The following is a 12,808-nucleotide window of genomic DNA, read 5'->3' on the forward strand; positions in this document are numbered from 1 at the left end:
ATTCAAATTTTATAACAGTAAATCGATGCCCAGGGAAAATAGTTTTAAATTACAATAGTCTTAATTTTTTTCGGAGAAAATTGAATTATAATGTGGTGTGGCATTATGTTACGGGACACGTTCAGAGTTAGTGACGACGGAACTTTAGTTGCAGATCCGATTGAAACAGGGGATGAAATCTCGATGGAGTGTTCGCTAACTGAAAAGCCACCAGCGACTCTTCCTGGCGACGCACTATGAATACCAGTGTTAGAGACCACAATAATCCAGTCGTCAGAGACGAAAATGCCACTGAACTTTGCCATTTTGGGTCCCCAAAAATATGCAAAAAGTTTACTACCCCCCGGCTTCCCCCAAAAACCTGCCTCGTAGGGGTGGTCGGAACCGGAAAAAGCGAGTTACCAGGACGTAGAAAAGATGGTACAGTAGGCGGTACAGTAGACTGGCGCGAAGCTTCATACTGTTTTCTTTATTTTTAACATTTCAATAATATTTCTAAAATTGAATAAAGTAATTTTATTATTTATTTATTACTAGCAATTTTGCCCGTCGCATGCGACGAGAGGTCCAAATAATAAACTTCTTGCATGTAAACCCATGTAAATGAAAAGTAAACCATGTTAAGTATGATCTGGTAACTCTCTGACTCTTCTGATCATTTTTTTACTATATCCTCTATATATATATTTTTCGAAGACACGCTATATACATTATATTTACTAAACGTCTCACGTCGTTTTATTTGATGTGTCATATGCTAGGATTCGGTTAGTTGTCTATTTTGTACTCAGTCAGGGGCCTTCTTCGGGTTAATAAAGCAAATTTACTTTATAGTGTGTCTATTATCAACCATAGTGTCATGTGATATGTAGTATATACGTTCATTAATAACGAAGATGCTATGTAATGCCTTTTTGGTAGTTGCTTTGTTTGTTTTTTTTGTCTTAATATATTCTTTATTTCCTTCCCCTTCATTTAACACATCACACGCCCAAATCGGACCAATAACAACGGATATATGATATAATGCCCTTTTAGCCATGCCGCCATGTGTTTTTCATTCTTAACATATTTGTTCTCCCTCTCCTTTCCAATAATGCATCATACGTGACGGTCCGACGAACTATTCTACACCCACCACAAAACACTAAAAAATATTTGAATTATCAGAGACATGGGAGATCTAAAAATTCCATTCCACAACATATCTCCTCAATTGTCTTACAAACCCTTTTGATAAGAGTATCCTATCGACAAAAACCAAAATGCGTTTTAAAAATGAAAAAAAGCTTTCTTATGTAATTTTTGTTTTTTTTGTCGCAAATGAAGTCAGTTTTTATAAAGGTTTTATATAAAATAAACGTTGCCTAATTTTTGCCATTTTTTATGATTTTCATGGGATCGGTAAAATTGATCGCTTTTGTTGACCAGTCAGTCTGAAATTTCCATTGTTGGAGCCTAATCTTCAAAACCTATAGCACAAAATTTCGATTTTGAGTTTTGACAACTAATGTGAGGCATTTGAAATATGCCTAAAAAACGCTGAATTTAAACGTTCACATTACAAACGATATAAAACGTTTAAAACTGCTTTTTTGAATTACACAAGTACGTTTTTTAAAACTACACAACTTCAGCTGCAAACTCCACCGAATACCGTCTTCATGGAGGCATTTCCAGTGATTTCTTCTTCTTCTCGTAGCACTACAACCCGGAGTGGGTTTTGGCTGACTGCACAACTTGCTTCCATCTTGAACGGTCGTCCATAATAGTTGGGTCAGTGGGTAGCCCCATTGTTCTTAGATCTGACCATATATTGTCTCTCCATCGCATTCGTGGACGTCCTAAGGGCCTTCTTCCTGTGGGCGCTTCCTCCCATATTAATTTGACAAGGCGGTTATTAGGGAGTCTATGGAATCTTAGACGTTGGGATTTAATCTCTTGGACTATATCGCTGGCTCTATACATCTGCTTGACCTCAGAATTTGTTTTCATTCGGTATTGGTTGCTACTAATGTCGTGATAAGACCCAAATATTCTTCTGAGGATTTTTCTCTCAAAACATCGAAGTTTTCTTTCAGTTTCTTTGGTCAGGGTCCACGTCATACACCCATACATGAACACCGGTCTAATCACCGTTTTATATATTCTAATCTTTGATGTTCGTGTTAGGCTTTTAGATTTAATAGTATTGTGGAGGCTGTATATACATCTGATTTACCATCTGATCGTGATTTACCATCTTTTATAAAGTGAAAGTTTAACTTCTGTGTGTTTTAGGTATATTTGAAATGCCTCATATTTGTTGCCAAAGCTAATAATCAAAATTTCATGCTATGGGTTTTAAAGATTAGCTTGTTCGTATTATTTTTGGAGGTCAAATCTCTGAAGAGTGAACTAATATGGTACATTTCGGAACAACATATTGTGTAACAATATGCAACAATATTACATATTGTGTATTTTAAACCAAGTGGAAATACCGGCTATTAAATTGGCCTGAATGTTCGCCGGATTTGAACACGATTAAACTTGTCTGGACCATGCTAGGGAGAAGGCTAATGTCAAGAATTCTTCCGTCTATCCAAAATAATGCGAATTAAGAAATGATCTAATTGAAATATGGTAGAATCTGCCTCAAGCAGTGATCAAGAACATCATTAGAAGTATGAGAAGACTAGAGCTGCAGTCATGAGGCTCGTGGGGGGCACTAATTTTTTGAAAAAGAATCTCAAAATTTAGGTATTTGATTCGTTATATAAAATTGAAAGTACATATTTTAAAAGCAATTTGTAATTACAAACAATTGAACAGTTAGTCATTACCAATAAGCAATTGTATTACAAGGTACATAATAGGTGTATTGTACGATTTTGTACTTTTTTCACTGTCTCAACAAAGATGCCAGATAACAAAGATAACGATCATTCAATCATCCTATCTCTGTCGTTCCATTTTCGTCAAACAACTCTTTGATCTTATTTTATCAACTTCTTGTTTATAAGAAAGGTAAAATAAATAATGACAAGATTCTTTAAAAAAAAAGCGATTCAATTATATAATTATAAAAATATCGCAAAGTATTTTCAAAACATTACCACTATATTGGAATTAATAAAGAGAGGCAAAGCCAACCTAATAATAAATTAAATAAGCAAGCATAAATTACACGGATTATTCTGTTTTTCCTATTAAGCCCATTTTACTGTCATCAATGATAAACCTCATTATAATTTCCCGAAATAATCTAATAATCCAAAACCTACATGAATCTTCATGAATAATCGTATACTCGTAAATATCAGTGAAACACGAATTATAAATATATTTTGACTATATATTGTTATGATTTACAAATATGCACAGAAAGTTTAAATGACAGAGAAAAGGAAGAATGACAAAAATTTTTATTTCTACATGTAAAAACAATTAGAGAATGGAATTATATTCATATAATTTCATTTTATTTATGTTGGACGTGAAATGGAGTTATTTTCGACGTATGGTGAATTGTAAAATTTAAAATATTAGGTAGAATTAAATGTTGTATGTATATAGTGTTTCGTTTGAAAATTCAGGGAAAAATCGGTCCAGATTGTTTTTTAACGATGGGGATTATAAACCAGCGATTAACCGTATTAAGCGATTGCCTTGTCAAAAATGGGAAAGTTTAGGTAGTAACTTATGCAGATTTTATTGTTGGGTGTGTATTGAAAACAAGAAAAATATAAATTTAATGGATTTCGTAGAAACTGGGAAACTGAACACCATTAAAACGCAAAGGTCATTGAGATATTTACTGAATAAAAAACTATTCTTTATTTATTTTTATTGTTTGATTTGTCAATTTTATCGAATTTTATAAAATCAATAACTGTATTTAAATCTAGAGTAAATTTTAATATCATAATTGACTTCTTGACATATGCAACTTTATGACAATACAACATTTTTTTCTATAGCAAGATTTCAAGTTCAGGTGAAAAATAGAATTTCAAAGAAAATTGTAATTTTTAGCACAAAAATCGCAATTGTGTTGCTCCGTTGCTAGGGATATGAATTACTCTGTCAACAAATGTTACGTTTTGGTTTCTGCGGAGAATATTGTTGCGTTTTGTGTACAAAGTGAATAAATACGAAATGTACGGAAAATAATTGACACAAGAAAAGGAAAACCTGCCATCAGATGTAGAAAATGCAGCGTTGGAAGCAGAAAGTTTATTGTTGCCACAAAAATCTAGGATGATGTATGAGAAAGAATACCAGTCTTTTAACTTAAGTGGAAAAGCATTAAGAATATCAATGGCGTGAGTGAAAAAATACTTCTGGCGTATTTTTCTGAAAAGTCGAAGAAAGCGATGTCATCGGCATTATGGTCGTATTATTCGATGCTGAAGCGTACGTTGTTGGTGAATGAAAATTGTGACATTTCTAAATTCAGCAAGTTAACCACCTTACTAAAAAACCTTAGTGGAGAATAGAAATCTAAAAAGTTCAAAATCCTGGAGTCAGATGACATTATTAAATTTCTGACAGAAGCTCCCGATGACGTCTATTTGTTGATGAAGGTTATTGCTATTTTTGGTGTGAATGGAGCGACTAGGTCCGATGAATTGTATAAGTTAGAAGTGTTTAACGTGGACGACAGAAAATCGGTGATAATCGTTTCATTACCTGATACTAAAACCAAGCAGGAAAGATCGTTTTGTATTACTGACAAGAAAAGTGGACTGAGTTTCTTGTAAATTGTGAGAAAGTATATTGCCTTGCGCCCAAAAACGTACCTCACATTAAGTTTTTTGTAAATTACCGACAGCAAAAGTGCACTACTCAACCGGTGGGGATTAACACTATATAAAATATTCCCAAGAAGATTGTAGATTTTTTGAACCTTCGTTCTTCAGCTAATGTTCGCAAATTCTGGAGCTGATCTAGTAAAAGTTAAACGTTTAGTTGTATGGAAATCGTCATCTGTTGCAGAATCTTACATTGAAGAGTCAATGAGCAATAATATTGCTGTATGCAAGTGTATACTTGGCGGACCAGAAAATTAATCCAGTACCTCGAATCAAGTGTTTAAGCAAACGAGTACAAGTTGTGATGCTCCAAAAATAGATATTTCTAATAATGTTAATTGTAAAATTTCAGTTGTTTTTAATCCTTAATGTGTTTGAATTTGTAAATTTTATTGAATAAAAAAAGTTAAAACATTTTGTCTACTCTTGCTGTTAAAGTGTCACTTTATCTACCCTTGCGGTTAAAGTGATACTTTATCTACTCCAAACAGTTGGTATAGCAACACTTTAACATTAGCTATGGAAAAATAATAATAATAAATAAACCAATAAAACTAACGGCATTTATAATATATCCCAGACAGAATTACACAAGCTATCAATGCGACAAATTACTTACCGTGGTCTTCTTAAAGTTATTCGTAGTCTTCTGTTCAAATTTAAGCGATTCCACAGCGTTCGTGGGTGAGCCGATTTCGGAGGGCACTGGGGTATCATCAGGAAACGTAACGATGGGATCATTGATTTCTTCGGCATCGACTAAATTTTCTAGCGAGTTTCTTATTTGCAAAAGGGTGTTGGGTAGGCTGCTTTTCATGTCGTTTATGTTGTTTTTAAAGTCTACTAAGTCGTTCTTCATGTTTGAAGCCTGTAAACAAACAATTATTTAATTAAAATGTCGTTGTGGTGGTATTAATTATATAATCATTAAAGTTAATGTTATCGGTTGTCCAAATGTATTAAAATGATTAAACATGCATTTATGAACATGAAGAGGGTATTAAAAACGAATAGACGAAATAATTACGAATAATAAAAGAAAATATTGTTGTTGATTTGTAAATGAGTGGCGTTGTTAGAAATTTAATCGAGAAATCTTGCAAACTTTTATACCTAAAATAAATGGTCCTTTATTAAAAAGGAAGAATATTAAGTCTAGAAGCTTTCTATTACGATTATGATATTGATATTATAATGTTACCATTATATGTTTTACATATTACAATCTTGTCACAGAGTACATTTAATTTTGTATATTAAATTGTAAATGTACACAAGATGGAGTAACAAAAACTACGTCTGTATATTTTCCGGTACGTATGGAGCTTTGAAATCTGTGTCATGTACAGTCACCTCAAACATTTAGCAGTTGACAACTATTACTTGTTACCAAAGACACAAAAAGCAATTAAAATACATATTCTCAAGATAAAGACGCAAATAGAACGCATTGGAGATGCTACCAGCCAAATATCAAAACTAAAACCGGAATTCTTCGGCCACACTGGTAGACAAAAGACGAAAGGTAAAATAAGATTACTACAACTCCTCCAAGAGTCGTGATACTCTGTCGTATGGTGGAGGGACTTTCATGCTAGGTCTGTTCGATAATTCGGTAAGGTGAATTAGGCCCAATAAAAGCTAAGAATGGCATAATTCCTGGCACCAAGCGATACTTTACGTTTCATTAATTTTCTAATCCCAGAATGCGAAACTTTTCCGCTAATGAAAATTAATTTCGTATGGACAAGAGTAGATCAGGAAGAAACAAATAAAGCATTCTCAGACATCTGAAAACTATAGAATGGGATACTTCCGAAGCTGAAGAGGAAACTATCGAAAAGTCTGATGACGCTCAGCAAGGACCGAAAAATGTCCAGCAAGCGAGCATAAGCGGCACATTGGGAAAAAAAAGTGGTACATTAGGCGGTACTAAGCTGAACACAAAAATAAAGTGTAGTGGAGATAGAAATAGAAAGAAGCGGATGTTGTGTTGTGTGACAGAAAATTTTCAATCAAACTCAAAGGCAAATCACATCACAAGAATGAATGAGGAAGGCTGGGTCTGGCATCAGCTGATGCCAAAATGAGTGTGTATATAACCAAATACGAACAGTCGCTGTGGGTTAAGTTCCTGGAAGAAGTAGAAGGGAAAGGAAAAAAAGCATGCTGGATTGTATATTTTATTATCTTTTATTTTGTGATATTGACGATTTATGTAATTTTAGTAATTTTAATTGATATTGAAATTTTTTTGACTTTTTGTAAGCTTTGTCCATAAAACTGTACAATTTTCAGTGACAATAAAGCATATTTCTATTCTATAAGATAATGATAAAGAAATAAAAAATAGAAAAAACAACATTAAAAATTCTTGTATAGCCGATAGCTACGACTGGAATCGCATAACCTTGAACTTTGGAACCAGGAATAGTGGTCTTTCCCGAAAGCTTCTAATCAGTATTATTATTTAATGATTTTAGAACCACAAACTATTAAAATAAAAAGTTAAGAGCTATAAACCCAACAATGTATGTTTTGAAAAAAGCAATAAGTTTTAAATATTAAAATTATTACCAAAAGTGGTAGACTTACTTTTAAATCAGTGATCTGGCGCCGTTGGCTGGTCGTTGAAGCGCTGGTCGAAGTTTTGCTAACGCGTGTCGTTGTCGTACTGGATTGGGAGTTGGTCTGTAACTTAAAAAACAAACTTCATGAGACATGGAAGTATTTTTGGTATTGTGATTCCTCTAACTATAATTTTAGACTAAAATTTCGTTAGAAACGTTGGAATAAGGCCAATGCCACTCATAGGGAACTACGCAATGACTGAAGTGCGACGAAAAGTCAAAAAGTATATGTTTGTATTCCGTTTTAGAACTGTTTAAATTTTTTCAGCGGTCGGTTAAGTGATTGAGGTTAAATAATGGCTTGTTGTTGATGAGGTAACTTAACTGCCAGAATAAACAGAGGCAACAGGCTAGAAATATCTCGAATGTTTTGTCTGGTTTAAAAATTTCGGATTGCATTTTAGTTATTTGTCAACATTGAGACATATACAATCATATTAAACCCGGAAATGAATACATACAGAAAATGGCGAGATTTTATGGAATAAATAAAATTATTTATGGAGCATTATTGTTCTTCCAATGATTCGTTAGCTCTCTCTTTCTCTCTTTTCATTGTTTAAGATATATTTATTCCGGTGCACTTGCTTATATCTTATTTCTTTTATAAAAATATTCAGTAATAGTCCAATCGTCAGATATTTGACCCCTAAAAATCATACGAACAAGCTGAATTTTGATGAGAATATCAATTTTGGGACCCCAAAAAAGATGTAAAAAAGTTTACCAGTTTTACCTCTCCCTAAAACCCCCTCGTAGGGGGTAAAAACACAAAAAAACTGTACACTGTACATCGTAGAAAAAAATATTTCAAATAAAACATGTAGCTGGGATAATTTTAAACAAAAATGTTTAGTAACAATTTTATGTTGAATGAACCGTTTTTCAGAAACAACGCTTGAAGCGACCGGCGATTTTGAATGAAAGTTGCGCGCGTGAGTTAAATAAAATTTGTATTAACTCGACGGTAAAAATTCGATATCTTTTAGGGGAGTTTTAGGGAAAAGCCCGGGGGTAAAAGAGCTAAACTTTTTTGCATCTTTTTTGGCGTCATACAATTAACATTCTCGGCAATATTCAGCTTGTTCGTATGATTTTTAGAGGTTCAGTGGCATTTTCGTCACTAACGACTGAAGTATAACCCGGCATTCTTTAGACATATGTAACTCCTTGTACAGTGTGTATAAAAGTTTAGGCAACTGGTACTGAAATAATACGATTTCGTATATATTTTTACCGGAATTTGTTATCGATTATAAATAAAAACAAACAGTTACTTATGGAATTGGCGAATTTGTTCTCATTTGGAAGTCAAATCAGTGTGACTAATTTATTACGACTGAAATTGCTTTTCTATTTTCAAAAAATAGGGGTTGCTCCCACTGCCTCTCTGAGACGAGAGTAATCACTTTATTTTGTGATTCTTCTTTATGAGCTATTACAAGTGGTTCAATTCTTAGTCTATTTTTGTGAGAATTAAAATATTGAATTGGTATAAGTTGTGTAGTATACAGGGTGTACACTATTTATATCGGAACCTACTTACATGATATTTACGAAAATTGGTTGATGGGGATTACAAGCTATGAAGAACTTAAAGAAAATATTTTGACAGACATGCCACTTCCGGTTATACCAGATTATTTTAGATGCAAAATAGCCCCAACCTCGTCTCGCACCACCGTCTTATTCCTACTTATTTGATTTGGAACTCGTTCTTTTTTACTTATTTCCAGCATTGATTTTTTCATCTTTCTCTGCATTATACAGATCACGACATTGTTTTATTGACCATACAACACACCGGCAATCGCTGTGACATGTTACACGTTTCCACCTCTATATTCATTTCACAGTAGGTACGAATTGTCGTAATTGTCACATTGACATTAAAAATTTTAAACGAAGTTCTGATAGAATAACCAAATAATTAATAAAATGCCTGTTATGTTGTATAATGTCCAAGAAAAAGTGCAACTTGTAACATGGTACTCTCAGGGTCATTCGATACGCGAAGTAATTAATTTATTTTTTTTTGCCTTCGAAAATAGATCCCCACCAAGTGTTACAACAGTTAAAAATACCATTAAACATTTTCAAACTTCGGGATGTATAAACAGTTGTAAAAAGTCTCATGAAGGTAATGAACCACGTGTTAGACCTGTCGATGAAGAGCGTCAAAACAGGGATATTGATATTTGTGCTTTTGTAGAAGCTAGTAAACCCTGTAATAGTGTACAAGTTGCTAGGGAAGTTAACGTGAATGTCCAGCGAGTTCTCAAAAGGAATGGATATCACTGTTTTAAGATACAACCAACACAAGAACTGTTTCCGGAAGATAACTTTAGGCATATGGAGTTTTGTGAAATTATGTTAGATAAACAGAATGAAAATGTACACTTTTTAAAAAATATTTTATTTTCTGACGAATCTTCATTTTCATTACATAAAAAACATAATCGATGCGTTGCAAGGTATTATTTTTGGAAAAATAAGCACCTCAGTGTTGCAGTGCAAACGCAGCATCCGCAAAAGTTAAATGTTTGGACTGATATGTTAGGCGACCATATTTTCGGTCCATTTTTTATCGATGGAAACCTAAACGGGCCCAAATATTTACAAATTTTACAGAATGAGATCATTCCGGCAGTTTGACGCCCTCCCGTTAATTTTCAGGTTTATTTCCAACAGGATGGGTGTTCGGCTCACAACTCTAGAGCTACTATTGAGTTCCTCAATCAAACGTTTCCTGGTCGACTGACAAGTACACGTGCTATAACTAAACGGCCCGCTAGATCCTGTGACTTAGCGCCTAACGATTTATTTTTTGGGGTTTTCTCAAAGAAAACATTTATAGGCATTAGTTTGAAAGGACCACAAACCTAGTCGAATCAAGGGCAAAAATACTTCATTTCTCTGCAAGCGTTACACCAGATCTACTCCAAAATATGAGGAGAAATCTGTATGACAGATTTGATTACTGTTTAGCACAAGGAGGTGGAATATTTGAGCCCTTAATTCATTAATCTGCTTTCCTAATTTTTATTTTTTGTTAGGTACATTTTACGAAGTTTGTAGGTTCTTAATTAGGTAGTATTTTTTATGTTTAAGTTTGGAAGAATTTTATTTTTTTTTTATTTAAAAGTACAAACGATTCTTATTCTGATTTTTTTTCTTCTTTCTTGTCTTATTGTTATAAGCTTTGTTCATAAAATGTGAACAATTTTCAATGACAATAAAGCATATTACTTATTTACTTACTTATTTATTTGTATTGCTATTAAGGCAAAAAAAAAACCAAAAAAATAGTTTTAGAGCATTATAATATACTTTAGAGATGATTGCAATAAATCTTAATTCCTATGGTCAACAAAACAATGTCGTTATCTGTATATCATCATCCAGCCCCATTTTCACATCCATTGTTGGATATAGGCCTCCTCCAAACGTCTCCAGTTCTCTCTATCTCTAGCTGCTGCAATCCAGTTTGTTTCTATTCTCCTTAGGTCGTCGGTCCATCGGGTGGGAGGTCTGCATCGAATTCGCTTGTCGGCTCTTGGTCTCCACCCCAATAATCTCTTCGTTCATCTTCCGTCTTCCATTCTAGCAACATGTCCAGCTCACCTCCACTTTTGTTTATTGATTCGCAGTATAATATCGTCTACGCCAGTTCGTCGACGTATCTCCTCATTTCTCACGCGATCTTTCAAGGTCAGGCCCAGCATTGATCTCTCCAGTATGTAATTCAGTTCTTGGAGCATGTCTTTGATCTCTCCCAGATTATCTGACAGAAGCACGATATCGTCCGCAAAACGTAGATGGTTTAATCTTTCTCCATCGATGGATATTCCTTTGTGTTGCCATGTTAGTCTTTTAAATGCATACTCAAGAACGGTAATGAACAGCTTTGGTGACATGGTATCACCTTGCCTGACTCCCCTTTTTATCTTTATTTTATTAGTTGCTGAATGTAGACTTATGGTTGTTGTGGCATTTTCATATATATTTTTAACTATATTACAATATCTGTGGTCGACCCTGCAATCTTGTAGTGCTCTTAAGATGCACGGTAATTCCACTGTATCAAACGCCTTTTTAAAGTCTACAAATATCAATGCCAAGGGACGGTTATATTCGTTAGTTTTTTCTATCAGGGTTTTTAGGCACTGCAGGTGATCGTTTGTGCCGTAATTAGGGCGGAAACCGGCTTGTTCCCGAGGTTGGTAAAAATCCAGCTTTATCTCTAATCTCTTCGTTATTATTTGGGTGTATAATTTATAAAGATGGTTAAGGAGACTGATTGGTCTGTATCTTTCCAGGTCTGCTATATCTCCCTTCTTGTGTAAGAGTACAGTTATTTAATTATTCCACTTTGTTGGGATATTTTGATTCCATAGGCATAGATTGGACAGATGGATTGGAGATGGACAGATGATCTGAAAAGGACTGCCGGGAAAAATTGGCTACAAGTAGCGTACAATAAAAAACAATGGAAAGGAAGACTTGAAGAGGCTTATGTTCAGATGTGGACGTGAATGGCTAGACGAAGAAGAAGAAGAAGGCATAGATTAAAGAGCTTTTGAATTTTGGTTATCAGTACTGAGCCTCCTATCTTTATCGCTTCCGTGACGACACCGTCCTCCGCCGGAGCTTTGTTATTCTTCATCTTTTTTAGAGCCTTGTAAATTTCGTCCAAGGAGATTTCTGGGATATCTCCTATCTGTATATACACTGATCAAAACAAAAAAGAGACCACTAACTTAATTTAATGTAAATTGTTTATTGCATTAGGTAGAAATTTAAATATGTACATCCAGTAGACACAGAGCTTTTATAAATGAAAGAAAAAAACAAGTTTCTTATTTTAGTTTTTCTTGTATTCAATAAAAAAGCAAGACTTGATAATATTCTGGAATCATATTTATTCCATTATTGAATTTCTTATGTTTAAGGTTCGTTATATTCAATGCATGTCTCAATCAAAATTTTTGTTCTATAAGAACATATATAACTATATAATTATAGAAGAAAACGTATCTTAATCTGAAACATGCCTGTTTTATTTACCCCTCTCCTTGCGTACAGAATAGATCATAGCACCCAGGATCCAACTACATAATATAATTAAATAACAAAATATATTAATACTGTTACCATGTGTTCAGCTTTTTATCTAATCTAAATATTTTTTCTAATACTTGCGATGGGAAATTAATTACTACAAAATGATTATTGCTAAATTTGTTACTATTCATCATTACTGAATAAATATCGCTATACGCAATAATTAAAGTGTTATAAGTTTTATCTAATATTATTAATTTCTTTGTGTTCGTTTAACAAATATATCGGATCCACTCAGATAATTCTAAACAATGAATC

The 12,808-nt window shown here is 33.7% G+C and overlaps 1 protein-coding gene across 9 annotated transcripts in view; it reads right to left on the bottom strand.

The window, feature by feature from the left end:
• Nucleotides 1–12,808, bottom strand: part of Sarm (sterile alpha and armadillo motif) — a 368,252-nt gene that overhangs the window by 45,767 nt on the left and 309,677 nt on the right. For all 9 annotated transcript variants that reach the window (XM_072523938.1, XM_072523936.1, XM_072523939.1 and 6 more), the window contains 2 exons: nucleotides 7,392–7,493; nucleotides 5,416–5,664 (listed from right to left, as the gene is read on the bottom strand). In XM_072523938.1, the coding sequence (XP_072380039.1) occupies nucleotides 5,416–5,664; nucleotides 7,392–7,493 (351 nt within the window). The remainder of the gene's footprint in view (nucleotides 1–5,415; nucleotides 5,665–7,391; nucleotides 7,494–12,808) is intronic.

Source organism: Diabrotica undecimpunctata, chromosome 2 (genome assembly GCF_040954645.1).
Source record: "Diabrotica undecimpunctata isolate CICGRU chromosome 2, icDiaUnde3, whole genome shotgun sequence".
Taxonomy (NCBI): domain Eukaryota; kingdom Metazoa; phylum Arthropoda; class Insecta; order Coleoptera; family Chrysomelidae; genus Diabrotica; species Diabrotica undecimpunctata.